A 17,683-nucleotide genomic window follows, 5' to 3' on the forward strand; every position below is an offset into this window, starting at 1 on the left:
CAAAAATTCACCTTGATTTTAGGTTGAGACTTTTCTTTGGGGGCAAAGAAAAACAAAAGAGAAACCTAAGGCAGCAATTAGTATTGAGTAATCTTAGGAACACAAAATTTTCTCACAACTTTTATGGCTTGGCCTGTTGTGATTAAAGCAACATCACTCCCACTGGAGTACACCAATCAGAACATGCCATATAAGTAGTTTTGAAAAATATTGTGTCCCTAGACTTATTGATTAGTATTACCTTGTCTTTGTTTGCCAATCAAAGGCACCAGAAAGGGAAGGGGTGTGTTTTCATAAAAAAAGACAAGAACATAATGAATTCCAACCCCATTGCATTGAAGGTCTTCACTAGAGAATAAGTTAAAAATGTAAAGATGAATTTCAAAACAGCAAATGGTCACAATAATAAAGGAAAGTAGCATTTCAAGTTTTAGAAACTTGAGATCCATAATAGAACTTGAGTCCGAAAGACTCTAAAATGCCACATAGATCTCGAGTCTTTAAGACTCGAGTTTCATGTAAAAAAAATTTCACCTACAGTGATGTTTTAAAGTCCTATAGCGGCGTTTTTAAGTCTTACAGTGACGTTTTAAAGTCCTATAACGGTGTTTTCTTGCAAAAAATTTTTTAGCACCAGGTTTAGGGAGCCCTATAGTGGCGTTTTTATGCCATATAGTGACGTTTTAAACCCCTATAGCGGCATTTTTCTAATTCATGGAAATCAAGTCTTTAAAACTCGATTTTCACGTCGATTTTTTTCCACATTAGACCCATCCTCTTACAAATCGAGACTTAAAAACTCGAGTTTTATCTTAGAACTCGAGTTTTAGACACTCGAGATGCTAGTTTTCAACATTGTTTTAAAACGTAACAACTAACTAAATTTTTTTTATATTTATTGTTATTTGAAAAGGGTGTTCAAGAAAAATGTTGGCAGAATCAAAATTCAAATTACGCCGTTTTAAGTTTTGGCCTTTTGGGTGAATTGTCAATTTTTATTATTATTTAAAGTTTAACTTTTATCATTTTAATTCTTAAACAATTAAAGTTAAAATTTTATCAAATTGGTTTTTCTGACCATTTTCATCTGTAATGTTTTGTTAAGTAATAATAGAAAATTAATAAATATTTTTTTTTGTGAAAAATACTATTTTGGTCCTTACATGTTGGGGTCATTTTTAATTTGGTCATTTACGATTTGATAGCCATCAATTTAGTTCTTTTTATTTTTAATTTACAGTTAATTTGGTTTTTACAATCAACTCATTAAAGGAAATTGATTGCAAGTAGAAAATAATAAGTACCAAGATATCAAAATGTTCGAAACAAATTGACAGTGATCCTAAAATGATATTTTTCACAAAACTTTTTAAACATGATGAAACAATGTTAATTATATAAACAATAATAGATAGAATAACTAACTTGATTGAGAAATTTAAAGCTTAAGAACTAAAATGATAAATGAAAAGTATTAGGAACAAAAAAAGATAATTCATCCAAACTTAGAGCGTATAATTTGGATTTTAGCCTAAAATTGATTATTTAGGCTTCATATTAATGATTTTTTGATGTTTTATCCCATTCCTGAGAAGATCCAAGAATATTTTTATGTGTTTAGCTCGTACATAAGATGAAAAATTTTCCTCCAGCAAGATTGACAATTTTACCATATGAATGATACTAGGAATTTTGAATTTTACTTCATTTCTATGTAAGTTTGTTAAGTTATTGTAATAAAATTAATAGGCCTTTTAGCGTTTTCCTTTTCGTTTACCTATAAAAAAAGGAAAATAAAGCTCAAAAGGCAAGTACATGTATTACAATGAATCCGAGTACTGTATATATAAGGGTTATAGGAGTTAGGGTAAGTCCTACATGGGCTTATCATTAGATTTGGAGTGTCTAAAATACCAAAATTGCAATTCTAGAACACCTAATGCAAAATCCTAGCTATATCCGGTTTCTTATACTTGGAAAATTTTAGCATCATGCTACAGTAAACTCTTAGAATTTACAAAACTTTGTTTTTTTTTTTTTACTCTCTCTCTCTCTCTCTCTTTGACTCACTCTCTCCCTTTTTCGTCCCTCTCTCTCTCTCAGATCATGCGGTGGTGTGACGGTGGTGGCATGGGTTGTGCGATGGAGGCATTGTGGGTTGTGGGTTGTGGGTTGTTGGTGGGTCATGGGCTGGTAGGTTGGTGGTGGTGTGGGTTGTGTATTTTGGTGGGTCTTTCAATGGTGGTGTGGGCCTTTAAGATTGGTTTATGTGCATTTGTGGGTGGCGATGGTAGCAATTGCTAGTTTTTGTGGGTTTTTGGGTGGTTGGTTTATATTTTTTTAATGGGTGTTTATATTATTTTAATTAATAGGTTGTATGTTAAGATAGAAGATGGAATGTAGGGTGAATTGTGAAATTGAACTTTAAATATACTCTAATATTAATACACATAAACTTAATATAAAAAATATATATATTTTAACTCTCCTTGTTAAACTCAAAGTAGAAGTTTGATGATTCTTTGTGTTTGGAATATAAAGCTTGTGACATGGACCGGTTGACTAGGTTCATCCTTCAAAGATGACTTGAAGGTGACCAAATTTGATGGATGATAGATTGGGCATAATGTAGAGTGAATTTGTGAGAAAGGTGGCAAATTTCATGTATATGTTGAACCAATAAGGAGAGATGGGTAAACGTGGGTTTTTTATTTTATTTTATTAAGGGAGGCTCTTTAAATCAGCCTAAAATATAGTTTTGACATCTAGTGGAACATCCATCTAGACTAATAATTAGGGAAACAAAATTGCTGGTCTTGCAAGTGAATAACCAATAGAGTTACAATGCCTATGCTAGAGTTACATGAAAAAGTTAAAAGTTGAGTAAAAAAAGGCAAGGTATTGCACATCACCAATAGAGTTACAAGGGCCCGTTTGGTAAGAGATTTTTAGTAACGTTGTTTAAGTGTTGTGGAAATACGTGTGAGTTAAAAAGTATAGTGAAAATACGTGTTGTGGTGTTTTTTTTTTTTTTTTTTTTTTTTTGAGAATACTAAATATTTTAACACACACAAGGGAAGATAAGAGAATGTCTTAAAGAATCTAACAATGATGTATATCCAAAAGGACCTAACTCTTGGATATACAATACAAGTTTTAAACCTCTTTAACTCATACTCATTTTTCAATATGGGATTAACCCACTATTTTTTCTTTTGAGAATACTAAATATTTTAACACACAAACGGGGGTGTGTTGTGGTGTTTAAACACTGAAAACCGTTGTTTAAACAATAGTACCAAACAGGCCAACAATGTTTATGTATACTAAAAATATTAAAAGCTGAGTAAAAAGAGGCAAGGTATTGCACGTCCTTCCTAATATGACCAAACTGTGCCAGGGAGTTGCAGGTACTCCGAAGGGTAGTGGTGAGTATCTCAGTCTCCCTCCAAAAACTCCTAGTACAAGAGCAAATTTTATCATCTTTGGTTAAAAAAAAAAAGAAAAAAGAAAAAAAGCAAATTGCAAAGCTCGTCTCGCTACTGGCGCTTCAACTTCAAAAAAAAGCACCATTGAAGTTTATGGTGGCATGTGGGAACACATTTGACATTGACAAGATATTAGACTTCTTGTTGGGTTTTGGTTATGGAATTCTGTATAAACATTTGGTATGCTGGTTTGTGGAAGATAATTGATTGAGAGAGATCTTAAGATAAGGAGGTTTTTTTTTTTTGGTTTATAGATTAGTGTTATTTCTGCCATTGCAGCGTGTTTTTTGGATTTTGTGTTTGCTACATGAACTCGGCCAAGATCAAACTTTTCTCTAATACTATTTTGAATATTATAAAAAAAAAATACACATAATATTATTGGGCATCTAGAACCATTACACCTTAATACACATAAAACCAATATCGCACATATTTTTAACAACTTGTAAATGTTGGAATGTATTCTTAAAGAACAAAGTGAGGAATTGATCCAAGTTTCTCATAATTTTGGTGTCAGTGTCATTGGATCCCCTTAAAGCTCACCCTGTATTTTATTAACTTCGTTATCTATCATTCTTGTGCTCCTTATCAATTAAAGCACTCTGGTGGTGGTGTAGGGTACCTAGGCCTATCAGAACAATAGTCATAGTTCATGTACTTCTTTCTCACATTCTCATACTCTCTTTGTTGTCTATGATCCAATTTCCAATACTTTTCCAAATTCCACTAGTACTTGGAAGAATAACATTGTTGAATGTCTAATGAGTTTTGAACTGGGCAACCAGCAATGCCAAATCCTTGGTAGTGTGCATTGAATGGTGCATGAGTCCAGTTAATTTTTGTTTGGCCTCCATCAGTTGCCCAACTATCTCCATCCCACAAGCTGGCTTCTATGTGCATTGGCTGTGATGGGTAGTTAACTCCAATGTTTTTGTTGTTCTTAAACACTCTGATGGGGACATTGTCCACATAAAATCTGTAATTATACACAAGGTTGAAAAGCATCATATTAGGTATGGTAGAGAGAAGAAGAGAGAGAGAGAGATTAGGATATGGATCCACAACAAATATCTTTTTTTTTTTTTTTTTGACAGTTGAGGTGGCAAATTGTGATTAGTGAATAATGAAAAGTTTTATGTGTGAAAGTTGCATGGTTTTAAAAACTAGACCAAACCGGTCGGTTCGATCAGTTTAATTGGGAATCGAGCACCAGTCCAATCCTGTAAAAAGCAAAAACCTTCAAAATCGGTGAAAACTGGAAAAAAATTTGCCAAAACCAGTTAAAAGCCGGGTTGAACAAGAAATTGGAGGCAAAAACGGTTTTTGCCCCCATCCGATTTTTAAAACCGTGGAAAGTTGCATTAATTACAATCTAACACCTCAAATGTTGCCAAAAAAATTTGTAATTTATTATTTTATTCATTTGTTCCTTCACGATGTGATGTTCGTTCCAAAGAATTTTGTAAGTGTGAAAATCTGCTGTGGGGTCAAACCAAAGAAGAATCCTTTGCTCCCTATTTCCAAGACCATTTGCAAAGACATTTGTTTGTAATGTATATGGCTTCCCTTCCCTATTGCCCAAGAACTCAAAATCCAACTCATCATGATTATTACCATGTGAACTTAGCTGCATATATGCATATCATCACCTTGAATCAGCCTCTTCCATCTTGTGGATATTAAGGAAATAAAAATTAACTATATATAGACAAATGCACATGAATGTTACATAACAAATAAAAGTTTTTTGTGCTAATTTTAGTGTTCCATTCCAACATTGTGCTGTAATATCTTAAGCATGTGTGTATATATATAAATATATAAAAATATATATATATATATATATATATATATATAAGTTTGATAAGGAAAAAAAAGAAAAAGAGAAAAGAGGAACATGTGATATAATGCGATTGATGGGATATAAAGTGGAACACTAAAAGTGAAACATAAAATCTCTATACGTAACAATGAAAAAGAAGGGGCTTGGAATTCACATAGAATGTAGTAACTACTCCAGCAGAATCCTTGTCTGGTAGCTTCATCCTCAAATGAAAAAACCCAGAAGCATAGCCTAGCTTTGATGCAAAACCAGCCCCTACAAGATATAAAAGATTATAACATAAAGAGAATTAAAGCCACCATTTTTGCATCAATGATGTAAAAACTTTGCAAGTCTCATGAAAACTTCGTTTAGTAAATAAATTTGATTGAATATCAGATAGAGTTTTCCCAGAAAGATGTATGATTCCATGTGGAATAGCTAGTTTGTGCTTGACGTGGAAACCTTCATGACTTTGAAAACTCGGCTCATACTTAAAAACTTTTCCTTTATTACATGTTTTAGTATCTATATGTTATTTATGATATAGTAAAAATTTATTAGTAATATTATTTTTCACTTTCACAATAATTTTAAACCTTTGATGATGAATACTCTAAAAATGTGAAAGCAATCAAAAAATCTTCAGCAATTATATTTTATATTGTATAACTCTTTAAGCATGTAAGTATGTAACGCATTTGAAAGTTCTAGAAATATGTTTTACATCCATATATGGACTTGGAGAATCCAAAGGGAGGACTACCAAAACCAATTAAAACAATAGATTTTAGTTTTGTGGCTCTATCAACTCTTAATTTTAAGTAATCCATATTGTAATTGAAACCTATAATAATTTATTTGAATGGTAGGCTCTAAATCTATGACATCCGGTCTATGATAATTACTTTTTTATTAGACCAACACACCAAATAGTTTTTAGTGTAAACAATATTAGAATCCATTTCTTTATTCGATAACAGGATACTATATGAGATGAGCTAAATAGAACCCACACCTTACTCTTTAAAACCTAACGTAGAAAGAAAAACCATTATTGATATCAAAAGTACCAGTTGAGTTGCATGACTAGGGATAAAAAGGACCAATTGTCCATAAATATCCTTGACAAAACAAAAACTATAAGAGGAGATCTAACTAAATTTTGAACGTCCTAAAAATCAACTTTTTGCAAAGCTTTTGGATTTCCATCTTAATCTAGTTGACTTAAGTTTATTCATATTGAAAATTTGAATGTTAATGAATAATGATACATAGCATATAAGTAAAAAAAAAGAATTGGGAACTACAACATACAAAATATAAGATGGGCAAAATGTAATAAGACTTTTTTACAGAATGAAAATATAATAATATATAGAGGAATGAAAAAGTAAAAGAAGTATATCATAAATTGAGGGGGATATATAATCCTTTGATCTTTTAAAATGAAAGGGGGAAATTAAGAAACAAGAGGGAGAGAATAACCAGAAGAAATATCCAAAAAGAGCTGAATATCATGTCTTTGATTTAAAGAAAAGACATGATCAAAACCCTATGTAACATTATAGTTTTCATAAAAACTAATATTGACACTGCCTTCACTTGCAAACACCCAACAAAGTAGGAATAACAATAAAAAATCAAGTAGTGAAAACCTCATTTTAAGGCACTGCCTTCACTGCCCTAGTTAGTTTTTGAGCTTAGCTTTGTCTTGGTTTTGGACCTTTTGGTGAAGCTAATATATAAGGATGTCAACCCCCAAAGATTATTGGCTAAGAACCAAGAAAAAAGCATGAAGGGTGTGAGCCATCATTTCCTCTAACTTACTCACACGCTATATTGTCTTCTCCATACCATCCTTCATAACTATTACATCATTTTAGCAGTCTTTACTCTTTAGAAGCAATTGTAGGAAAATTAGTATAAAATTAGAAAGAAAATCTTGTTTCTTGAAGAGAGCACTCAATCACGACACCTACAACTTGTGTTAGCCCATAGCAGGTGCAACTACGTTTTTAAAATTTTGAAAAGATAACAAACTTCTTATTTAAACTTTTCAAAAGTCAAGTTTCAAATATTTATTTGAATCACCACTTCCTCCTTTCAAATTTGAGTCTTTTTGATTTTGTTGTACCCTTAGTTTTATTAAAAGTAGAATATCCGTCATTCGGCACAATTGCCCAAATAAACAACTAACAACAAACCTATATATGTAGCACCTTAAAAAATCTTTTATTAAAAAAAAACATTTTTTTTCTTTCTAATAGAAATTAGCTTATAATTTCATGCATATAAATGAGATATATTAACAAATAAAGATAACTAATTATGTATTAAAATTTTACCACATTTATATATATTCATTTAAATCGTTATCCATGTAATTCTCAATTTTAGTTTGTTTGACTACTGTTTGTATAATAATAATAATAATATATGAAAAATGAATCAATGGTGGTGATTTTTTAAATGTTTATTAATTTTGATTTTATGTTTTTCTCACTTAATAGCTCATTTAGCACAAGAAATTAAGAAAATTAAATTGGATTCTTTGATTTTTAGTGTAATAAATAGATGCATCAAAATTAAGAAAATAGAATAAGAAATATGATATAAAATTAGACTCCAATTTGAGATTTAATTAGATTTTTTCTCAGTTTTGACTTATATATATATACACACACACACATACTAGCTTCATCACACGCACTTTGTGCATGCAATGAGACTTTTTTGTTTTTGGTCTAGTATCATAATTTTCTTTTTCTTTTTCTTTTTCTTTTTTTAAATTTTGGATAAGTTTGTTTTGAAGATATGAATTAGTAAAAGAGTGTCCTATTTTGTAGGCATTTTAAGTAGAGTTTGAGATAGATCTTTACTGGGTTATTCCCACGTGGAGGGTTGGTGGTGGGTCCGTGTGGGGACACTCCTCCACCAACTACAACTCGCCACATGGGCAAGTTATGGCATTTGTTGTGCCACTTTACGTGGCACAAGACTTATTCTTAGATAAATGATGGTGTTGGTTGATGATACTTTGCTTTGTAGAGAGAATATGTGCAAGTTGGTGGTACAATTGCACTTCTACTTTGATCTTGTGCAATGATCTAGGCTTGCCTATTCCACTCGCCTACATCTCTCTTTCCAACAACCACCTACTAATAATATCTTTTGGTTGCTGAAATTTTTTTTTTTTTGGGAATATATTTGTATATTTTGGATTTGGATTTGGATTTGGATGGATTCACTATAAAAATAGGGATATACAATAGTATAAAAATCCAAAAATCTCAGTTACACCATTACACTCTTTCTAAGAAAATACAAGACTAGAAGCAACTATCTCTCTTTTCTATTTTCTTTGATGCCGTTGCACTGCTAGGTTTTGGAATTCTCTTGACTTTGCCGCATAGTAGAGTATATATATTATGTTAATATTAGGTTAGTTGGGGAAATCCTTCTCCACGCTATATCTGGTTAATTGACTACCATGGGCTAGGTAATTCATAGCCACACGAGCCCACATCAACATATTTGGATTTGGATCTAGTGCACCATGTAGTAACCTTAACTATTGCGTCATAATTTAATCCGAATGGTTGGGATGATGAAATGAGATGGAAGAGAGTGAGGTGGATCTTCAAGTGTATTTGTGTGAAGCAATATTTGGAGACAAAATTTAGTTAGATGCTAGAATTTGAAGAAGAAATTTACTAATTCCTTTGCTTGGTGACCTTAATTAGAGGAAATTGCATTTTTTTCACATGAAATTTTAGTTGAGATTTAAGGTCACGAATTTCATTTTCAAATTTAGTTAGATCAGGCGTTATTTTCCACATTCCTCTCTCAGGCCATCTTTCGATTTTTCCCCTTCCCCATTCCTTCTATTGCTTCCTTCAAATCTTTTTCCCCTTCCCCATTCTTTCCATTCCTTCCTTCAAAAAAAGCTTGGTGATAAAATCTTCACCAAACTTTTTTTTTGAGAATCATATTTTCACCAAGCTTAAGAAATTAAATAAACACTTGTCAAAAAATTATAGCTTAATTTAAAATCCAATTTATAAATCTAATTGAATTTTCTCTTAACTTTGACTTTAGATAATATAACAACAATAATAATAATAATAAACAATAATAACATTTGATTTTCACCGATGTACCAATCATTAATTTTACTTTGAGCATGTGTTTGATTTATGGACATGTTATAATGACTATTTTGACCCCTAGCCCAACAAACCCAAACTGAACATAAATTGTATGCATGACAGCTATGGCCCAACACAATCAAACTTGTTGGTAGGCTTCACCCCCCTTTTTTATTATTATTAGGCGAAAACACTATTTTGGTCCCTACATTTTGGTAGCAATCAATTTGGTCTCTGTTATTTTCAATCTACAGTCAATTTGGTCCCTACCATTAACTTTCTGACGGAAAATGTCTATGTGGCAAACAGATTTCCTAGTTGGCACATTAAAGCTTATGTGGCCAATAAAATATTAATAAAAAAAATTAAATTAACATTTAAAAATGCCACATAAGCATTTGTTTGATAAAAAACTTCATCGCTGACAACCACTCCACCACGAGTCAACCGAGCTACAAGTAAACCCATCAAGCCACAGTTCTCAACTCGGCCAGCAATGCCCAGATCAGTCAACCCGAGATTCAAACAGCTGTGTCACTGCCATCCACGTCTTAGCCAACCTCATCTGTCATGGTCGAGATTGCCGATCTGCCATGGACGAGTGACTCCAAGCTCCATTTCCTCTGCCCAGATCTGGGTTATCATTTCCCTTTCACCTGTTGCGATTTTCTAAATTTGCTAAGAATTCTAAGATGAATGTTTAAGGAATCAGGGGAGTAAGATGCGGGTTATCGCAAATGTTGGCTTTTTTTCTTCTTTTCTCTATTTGAATATGTATAGGCTGTACAAGTTTGAATATGTATTTAGTTGAATCATATTTGTGTGAAAGAGAAATTTTTGGTTTAACTTGATTTTATTTTTGGAATAATTTGTATAGACATTTTGTATTGAGATAGAAAATTTTGATGAAAGGGTTCAAGATTACAAATTTTGTTCTTCCTATTTGAATTTTTATATTTCGTGTTCTTCTTGTTTGAAGATTAAAGATTAAGTTAATTCATTTTAATTTTATGGTTCTTTTTTTGGCCCTTTGATGATCATGATTTTTTATTTATTTAATTTTTGTGTTTTTAAGATTTTTTTTCTTTTAGCTTTTTTTATGACGTGGAATTTTTTATCATTCAAATGCTTAAGTGGCATTTTTAAATGTTAATTTAAAAAATTTTTATTAATATTTTATTGGCCACATAAGCTTTGATGCGTCAACTATACAATCTATTTGCCACATAAACATTTTCCGTCAGTAAGTTAACGATAGGAACCAAATTGATTATGACCCTAAAATGCAGGGACCAAATTAATGTTTTCACCTTATTATTATTTATAATTATGAATAATGATATATTAAGAGGAAAGAGGGGATGGCCCAGCCCACCTCAATCTTTGGATGATTGGAACCAATCAAAGAAGAGAGGAGATGGGGATGGGACTGTTCACAAACATAACACAGCTCAACAGGCAATATTATGGAAAAGAATATTTACATCTCTAGGAACAAAATTCAAATCCCAGCAAGAGAGTGAGCTTAAGGTTAAGGCCAATTTAATATCAGATAGGAAAGGAGCAAGGAAGCATAGAAAGTTGATTGCTTGGAAAGTTGCTTGGGCTTCACCTTGAGACAAATTAGTAGATGGTGAAGAGGGCAGATTGGGCAAAAACAGCATGTCCATATTCATTTTAGCGTTTTGCGGCAGTGATGGAAGCATGGGGTCTTATGGCAACATCAAAATTAATCTTCACCCATCCCGATTATATTGCGAGGGAATCCATCTTGAACAAATAGGAGATTATAATGATGACCAAGCTGAGCAGTGAAAAAAAAATATGACTCGAAAATATTTCCAGCATCTCCCTGTGGTTTTGGAGTGTGTCCTGCAAAAATAATCTGATTTCTAATCCACCAAATTGGTAGGCTTTACCTGCTACCGATTTCAATCAGTCCCTTGACATATATAGTAACCAAAGAACACATGACATGAAAAAGGTGGCACTTTTCGCTTGTATAATGTATGTGCAACTAGGGAATATAATTATTACTTCCCAACTCAATGAAGCTTGCTTGCTGGTAGGCTTTACCTTCACCCTTGACACTGCCAAGTTCAGTCACTTGCATTCTCACAGCCTGGTGCACATACAATGTGTGTCTATCAAATGGAGCCAAGACATGAATTTCCTAAGAATTGACCAACCTTTTAATTAAGGGGAATGTTAGCTTTATACAATGGTAAGCTTTACACCCTTTCAAACCTTATGCCGGGGCTTTACTAGGTGGCCCTGCCAAATATATTTTTTTGGGGGTGGAGATGACAAAATTAAACTTCCTAGTTCTATGTAATGGTGAAGTATGACCAGGTAGTATTATGAACAACTAAAAACATGTTCACAAGAACAAAAACAATGGGCCAGTTTTCCATTAGCTTATAGTAGTTAGAGCCTCCCCTTAACCTGCCCTCTCCCAGCTGCTGCATGTAGGATAGTTGAGCCCTGAATATCTCTATAAGCCAAAATCTCAGAGCAATCAGCAAGAAGCTACTTTAAAACATTCAAATTTCCTCCTCCCAAGCCTTGTTCATCATCTCCCACTTGTAAACTGGAGGTATATCCCCAATGTGCTCCACCATATTCTCCTTCCCCCAAGACAAGTAAAACCTCAGAACTCTTACTCCTGGCTGCTGCATAAAGCATATCAGTAACACCATGTTCTCTTTTCCCCAAAGACAAGTAAAGGGTTCCTGTCAAGAAGTTCTAGAACAAAACCCATGTCTCCATTGAGGCAGCACTATACATAAGCCATCCTCCATATCCAGCTCTAATGAGAGAATTTTTCCCTCTTGGATTCACACTCAACAAGAAGTCTTCTTGCAACCTTAGATATATATTTAAATTTCCATGAAAGAACATATAATTTAATATATATATATATATATTTCTTTTTTTTTTAAAAAAATCAGTTCAAAGTAAACAATCCTGGTCAGCCACCCTCCTGACAGCAAGCCTATACAAGGTTTGACTAGAGATCAAGACCAATCATAAGGTGTCAATACTTAAATCTATAAACTAAACTAGAAATAGTTGGTATTGTTGGTTCTGCTTTTGTGCCTTCAAATGCTATCGAAAACAAAGTAAACTCTTCTTTTTTAGTGCGGCATCCAAGTGCTGCCTTACCCAATGACCAGTGGGTTCGGTCAAATAATTTACTTTACCTCAAGGACAATCACTCATCATAGAAGCAAAAAACTTTAACAACTAGAATGGTTAAAAATGATTTAAGAAATAGCAGTTTGAAAATCCATTTATGCTTAGAAAAGCATTATTTACAAGCTAGAATGGTTAAAAATGTTGTAGATGAAGGGTGCAAACAGTTCACATATCCCTGACAAGGCACTTGCTAATGCCCATGTCAGAAAGCTTTGCAAATAAAGATCTTTCCTTGATTATCAACACATTTTGGGGCTTTAAGTCCCAATGAATGATTCCCAATTTTCACAAGCCCAAAAACCACAACCCTGTTACAAATATAAGCTAGAGGGTTAGAAGGATGCTGATCAAATATAGATAATATTACATGAAAAATGCCTACTGAACAAGGGCATTTAGCCTACACTTTTGTTCACATGGTCTAGACGGGCACATAGAGCCATATTAAAGCATTGAAATTTAAATATACATATGAAGTTCATCCACTTACTCACTGAACTTATGGGCAGTTCAAAAGACTTTTTTTAACTCCAAAGAAAATTTCCAAGGTTCTATTAAAACAATCCCTGGAATAGATCTTCTATAAAATACCACTGTTACAAATATAAAAGTAAACAATTGGAACTATAGAATGCTACAATCATATCTTCCACTTCCATCCCACTTTGATAACTTACACAAGTATAGGCATTCTACTGAAACTTACAAGATTCACAACAAGCCAACAAGGGCACATTTGTGGAAAGTTCCAGCAAATCGATTCTTCAGTAACATATGATTCAAAGTTTTAATTCTCATATTATATTTGTTCCTTTTTAATTTTCCTTGAATTTTCTAGACTAAAATTGTCACTCTTTTAGAATTGCTTGGCGTTTGGGTGCTAAGAAAATGTGGGAAAATATGGTTTTTCTTTTCTTTGATCTGTTTACTTGATAAGAAATTAGAAGAAACTGAAAGCCGACTGAATTGAACCAATTGAAATGCAGTCACTTCGGTTTGGTGTTCCTTCCCTATGGTTTGGTGTCAGTGCCAAATATGGCAAAAACTGAAAACATCAATTTGATAGAAAAATTCCCTTCGTTCTGACTGAAACTGACCAATTTCACCCCCTAGTCATTAGTATTTCTAAAATTAAAAAAAAAATTCCTGTGTGCTCTTTAATCAATAAACCAATTGAAAAGAAAAGCTTTCATTTAATAACACAGAGATCACATATGCAACCATGTACAATGCCATACTAACAAAGATGTACACATATCCAAATGCAACAAATTTGAATTCTAAAATGATCAATATGGTCGCTTAAACAACTAAGTACAAAGGATTCAAAAAATCAAATCGAATCTAAACAGAAAATATACAAAAATATATTGAGAGTGCAACATCAGCATGCAGATCATCGGTGATACTTGGACTTCTTGGCGAAATTAATGTCAAAAAAGGACTTGGGGCAGTACCCCAAGTTTACACCCTCTAATACTACTATGCCATATTAGCATTTTATAAATTGATTAATGAATATAACTTGTCACACACAATAAGTCCTCCCTGATACCCAATTCCAAAAAGGTTGAAATTTGGAACCTATCTTACTAAAATCCCCCATCCTCTTTTCTACCACCACTGAACCTCTAACCCACCAGACATATTGTCGAATCTGCCTCAGAAATTTTCATACCAAGATCTCTCTTAATTACTAATATTGAATCTCAAAAATTTTGAAAAAGTACATTTTAAATTTAAAACATGATATCAAAAGCTCAATGAATATTATTTAATTAAAATTTAAATATATAAAAATGTTGCACTTAAAATTGTACCCTTAGACCGCCAAATACATTGAGCTGCCCCACCCCTCCCCTGCTGAAGAAAGCCGCACTAAGCCCATATAAAATTGTAATTTAGAACTAAAATTATCATAATTTTAAATTAATCAACAATTAACTTAATTCTTAATCTACACTATCTATAAGAGAATTCTCCTCTTTGGACTGAATTTTTATGTGATTCAAAAGTACCCCTAGACCTTACATTTAATAGGAATAAAACTTGAGGAACCTGATAAAAATACATCTCAAACTCCACGTAAAATACCTACAAAATAGGACACTCTCCTATTAATCCATATCTTCAAAAAAAATTTATCCAAAATTTAAAAAAGAAAAATTCTCAACCCACTTTGAAATTTTCCTCATGACCATGTGCACTAGACAAAAAAAAAAAAAAAAAAAAAAAGTCTATGCAAAACATGTGTGACGAGACTAGTTTAATATAATTTATTTATAGAAAGAAACACCATTTTGGAGTTATGGTTAATTTAGTCCTTATATTTTGGTAGCAGTCAATTTAGTCCTTATTATTTTCAAATTGTAGTTAAATTGGTCTCTATTGTTAACTCACAAACAGAAATGTTTATGTGACTAAGAGATTGCACAATTGGCATAATTAAACCTTATGTGGCTTATAAAATAATTCGTATTTGAAAAAGCTACTCAGCATTTTAACAAATAAAAAAAGCCACGTAAAAAAAAAACACAAACAAGTATCAAACAGATGATTTTCTAACCGGAAAAAATAAAATAAATAAATAAATAAAAACTCATTTCCCTGTTACTAGAAACCAAACCAAACCCAGAATGGTAGAATCTCATATTTGGAACCCCTTCCTTTATCACCGAAATCACAGAAGACTGAACAAAACAAAAATGACTAAACCCATTACCGAAAACACAAATCAAAATTTCTATTAAAAAAAAAAAAAAATCACTAATCCATTATTAAAAACACAAAACAAAACACAAAACACAAAACACAAAACCCATTACCGAAAACACAAATAAAAAATTTCTATAAAATAAGATCTTGCCCCATGTATGGCGATGACGACTACCTTGCTGTCTGACGTGGGCGTTATCATCGCCGACGGCGACGAGGATCTGCTTGCTGGAGAACTACTAGGAATCTCACTGAGTCTTCCACAGATCTTCAATTCAAAAGAAAATAAGATTTTTTTTTTTAATTCATTTCATTTTAGTGCTGGATTGTGTGGGTATTGCATGTATAGAAGTATTGTTGAGATTTTAATTCATTTCATTTTTAATGCGATCTTGGCAAGCCTATTTCTCTTTGTTTGTGTGCGTTTGGATAGCAAGAAAATGATAGGAAATTTTGAGTTTTTCTCTTTTGTTCATTTTATTTTTTCAACCAGATTTTTGAGTTTTTTGTGCTTTTTTTTTTTTTTTTTTTTTTTTTCCTGACTTGGTTTTTTTATTTATTAAAATGCTGAGGTGGCTTCTTAAATATCATTGTGTCAGCCATGTAAGTTTCAAGTATCAGCCATGTAAGTTTCAAGTATGTCAATTGTACAATCACTTAGCCACGTTAGCATTTTTTTTTTTTTAATGAGTTAATGGTAAGGACCAAATTAATTGTAAATTGAAAATAATAAGGATCAAATTAATTGCTACCAAAATATAGGGATCAAATTAATTGTGATCTTAAAATGTAAAGACCAAAATGGTGTTTTTACCCTATCTATATTCTTATATTTTAATCTTCTATTGAACATTAATTAGTTTTGAAAAACAGCAACCACTTTCAATAGTAGTCAAAAAGCACAATGGTCTTGAACTAGTATAATTTAGTAACCGCCTTGACGCTTACTCATTTAAGAGATGTCTCATGCAAACTCTAGCTCCTATAAATAGCCATTCTAGTTTTGTTCAAGACATTTCCGAAGTAATTTTTTCTTCCCACATCTTATACAATTCTTTTATATTGACCGCAGTTCCATTGTGTTGTGCACCAGAGCCAAAAGAAGCACCCGCAGGGGTGGCTCTAATAGAATGGAGAATATGAAGTTACTTGAGAAAGTTGTAATTGCACCCGAAAAACCTACAGAACGTAGACAAATTTTCTTATCTAAGATAGACCTTTCCCTTGTTGTGTACCAAGAATCTGTGTCCTTTTTTGACCCTCCAACAAATGAAATGACATTCTTTGAAGCTTATCATAGCTTATGCACTGCCCTTTCCAAAATGCTAGTCCCATATGATTTTTTAGCTGGTAGGCTAGTGCCATGTTTGGAAGAAGATAATTGCTTTGAAATTGATAGTAATGGTGCTGGTGTTGTGGTTGTTGCAGCGAGAACCGACACAAAGTTGAGTGAATTAGGTGACCTCTCGTCTCCCAAGCTGAAGTTCAGGCAGTTGGTTGCATTATTGGATGAAGAGGGTGATGAAGAAAGGGACTTGAAGGACAATCCCCTTTTGTCTATACAGGTTATTTTCCCTTTGGTTATTAGTATTTGGTACTATACAGTTAATTTAGTAAGTAAATTTTTTAGGACTATAAGATAAATCAGGTTGAAAGACTATAATACGGATTTTGTATAACTTATTTTTCATATGAATCAGAATATCAGATTTTTCAAAATGAAGTTATAGAGATTGAGAAAGATGTATCTTAAAAAAAATGAACTTTATAAAAAGTTGTATTTTAAAAAAGTTCTTTTGATAACCCGTTACAAAATTGGCACATACCTCTCATTACATGTGAATTAAGTAATCAATTGTTATTCTACCATATGTGTGTGTGTAAATATATATATTTATAAATATAAATGGTTTGTATAGATCATAAGGCAGAAATCATAATCCTTAGAAAATTATTTATGTACAGCTTATAACAAGTTCAGGGGCTAATGAGACCTACTACAATTCCAAACTAATCTTTGTGGCCTCTTGAAAAGCATGAACCAGAGCTACCTTCTGAAGCATGCACAACAAGGACCTGCAATCATCAATAGTATTGCCATAGGGTAAGCTTTTAGAGTGTTACATGTGCATCATAGTATAAAATTTTTTTATTTTTTTATTTTTTATTTTTTATTTTTTTGAGAATGCATCATAGTATAAAATTGAACGATACAAATGTGTGAGAAATAACTTGTTTTAGCGCTAACTCTGTTTCCTTCTAGAGCATTGTGTTATCAAATCATTTTAAATTAAATTTGCATCTGA

At 32.4% G+C, this 17,683-nt stretch overlaps 1 protein-coding gene across 3 annotated transcripts; it reads right to left on the reverse strand.

Moving 5' to 3' along the window:
• Positions 1 to 3,839: 3,839 nt before the first annotated feature.
• LOC115960396 (xyloglucan endotransglucosylase/hydrolase protein 2-like) lies at positions 3,840 to 7,069 on the reverse strand. Of its 3 annotated transcripts, XM_031079280.1 has the most exons (4): positions 6,972 to 7,068; positions 5,489 to 5,589; positions 4,925 to 5,118; positions 3,840 to 4,467 (listed from the first exon to the last, which is right to left on the reverse strand). In XM_031079280.1, exons 2-4 carry the CDS (start codon positions 5,534 to 5,536, stop codon positions 4,218 to 4,220), a joined length of 492 nt encoding a protein of 163 aa, XP_030935140.1. In that variant the 5' UTR covers positions 5,537 to 5,589; positions 6,972 to 7,068; the 3' UTR covers positions 3,840 to 4,217. The 3 variants fall into 3 exon arrangements, with proteins under 3 accessions (XP_030935140.1, XP_030935141.1, XP_030935138.1); XM_031079281.1 differs by lacking the exon at positions 4,925 to 5,118 and having other exon boundaries at positions 5,461 to 5,589; positions 6,972 to 7,069; XM_031079278.1 differs by having other exon boundaries at positions 5,489 to 7,035.
• Between the last annotated feature and the right edge of the window lie 10,614 nt (positions 7,070 to 17,683).

The sequence above is a fragment of the Quercus lobata genome, chromosome 9 (genome assembly GCF_001633185.2).
Source record: "Quercus lobata isolate SW786 chromosome 9, ValleyOak3.0 Primary Assembly, whole genome shotgun sequence".
In the NCBI taxonomy this organism is placed as follows: Eukaryota; Viridiplantae; Streptophyta; class Magnoliopsida; order Fagales; family Fagaceae; genus Quercus; species Quercus lobata.

Bases quoted from the DNA above. Each gene is read 5' to 3' on its own strand.
- LOC115960396 (XM_031079280.1), bottom strand. From the start codon at position 5,536: ATGAAGCTACCAGACAAGGATTCTGCTGGAGTAGTTACTACATTCTAT. The intron at 5,119-5,488 runs GTGAATTCCAAG...GCATATATGCAG, and splicing joins GAGTAGTTACTACATTCTAT to CTAAGTTCACATGGTAATAA. The intron at 4,468-4,924 runs GAAGGAACAAAT...GTATAATTACAG, and splicing joins TGGAACGAACATCACATCGT to ATTTTATGTGGACAATGTCC.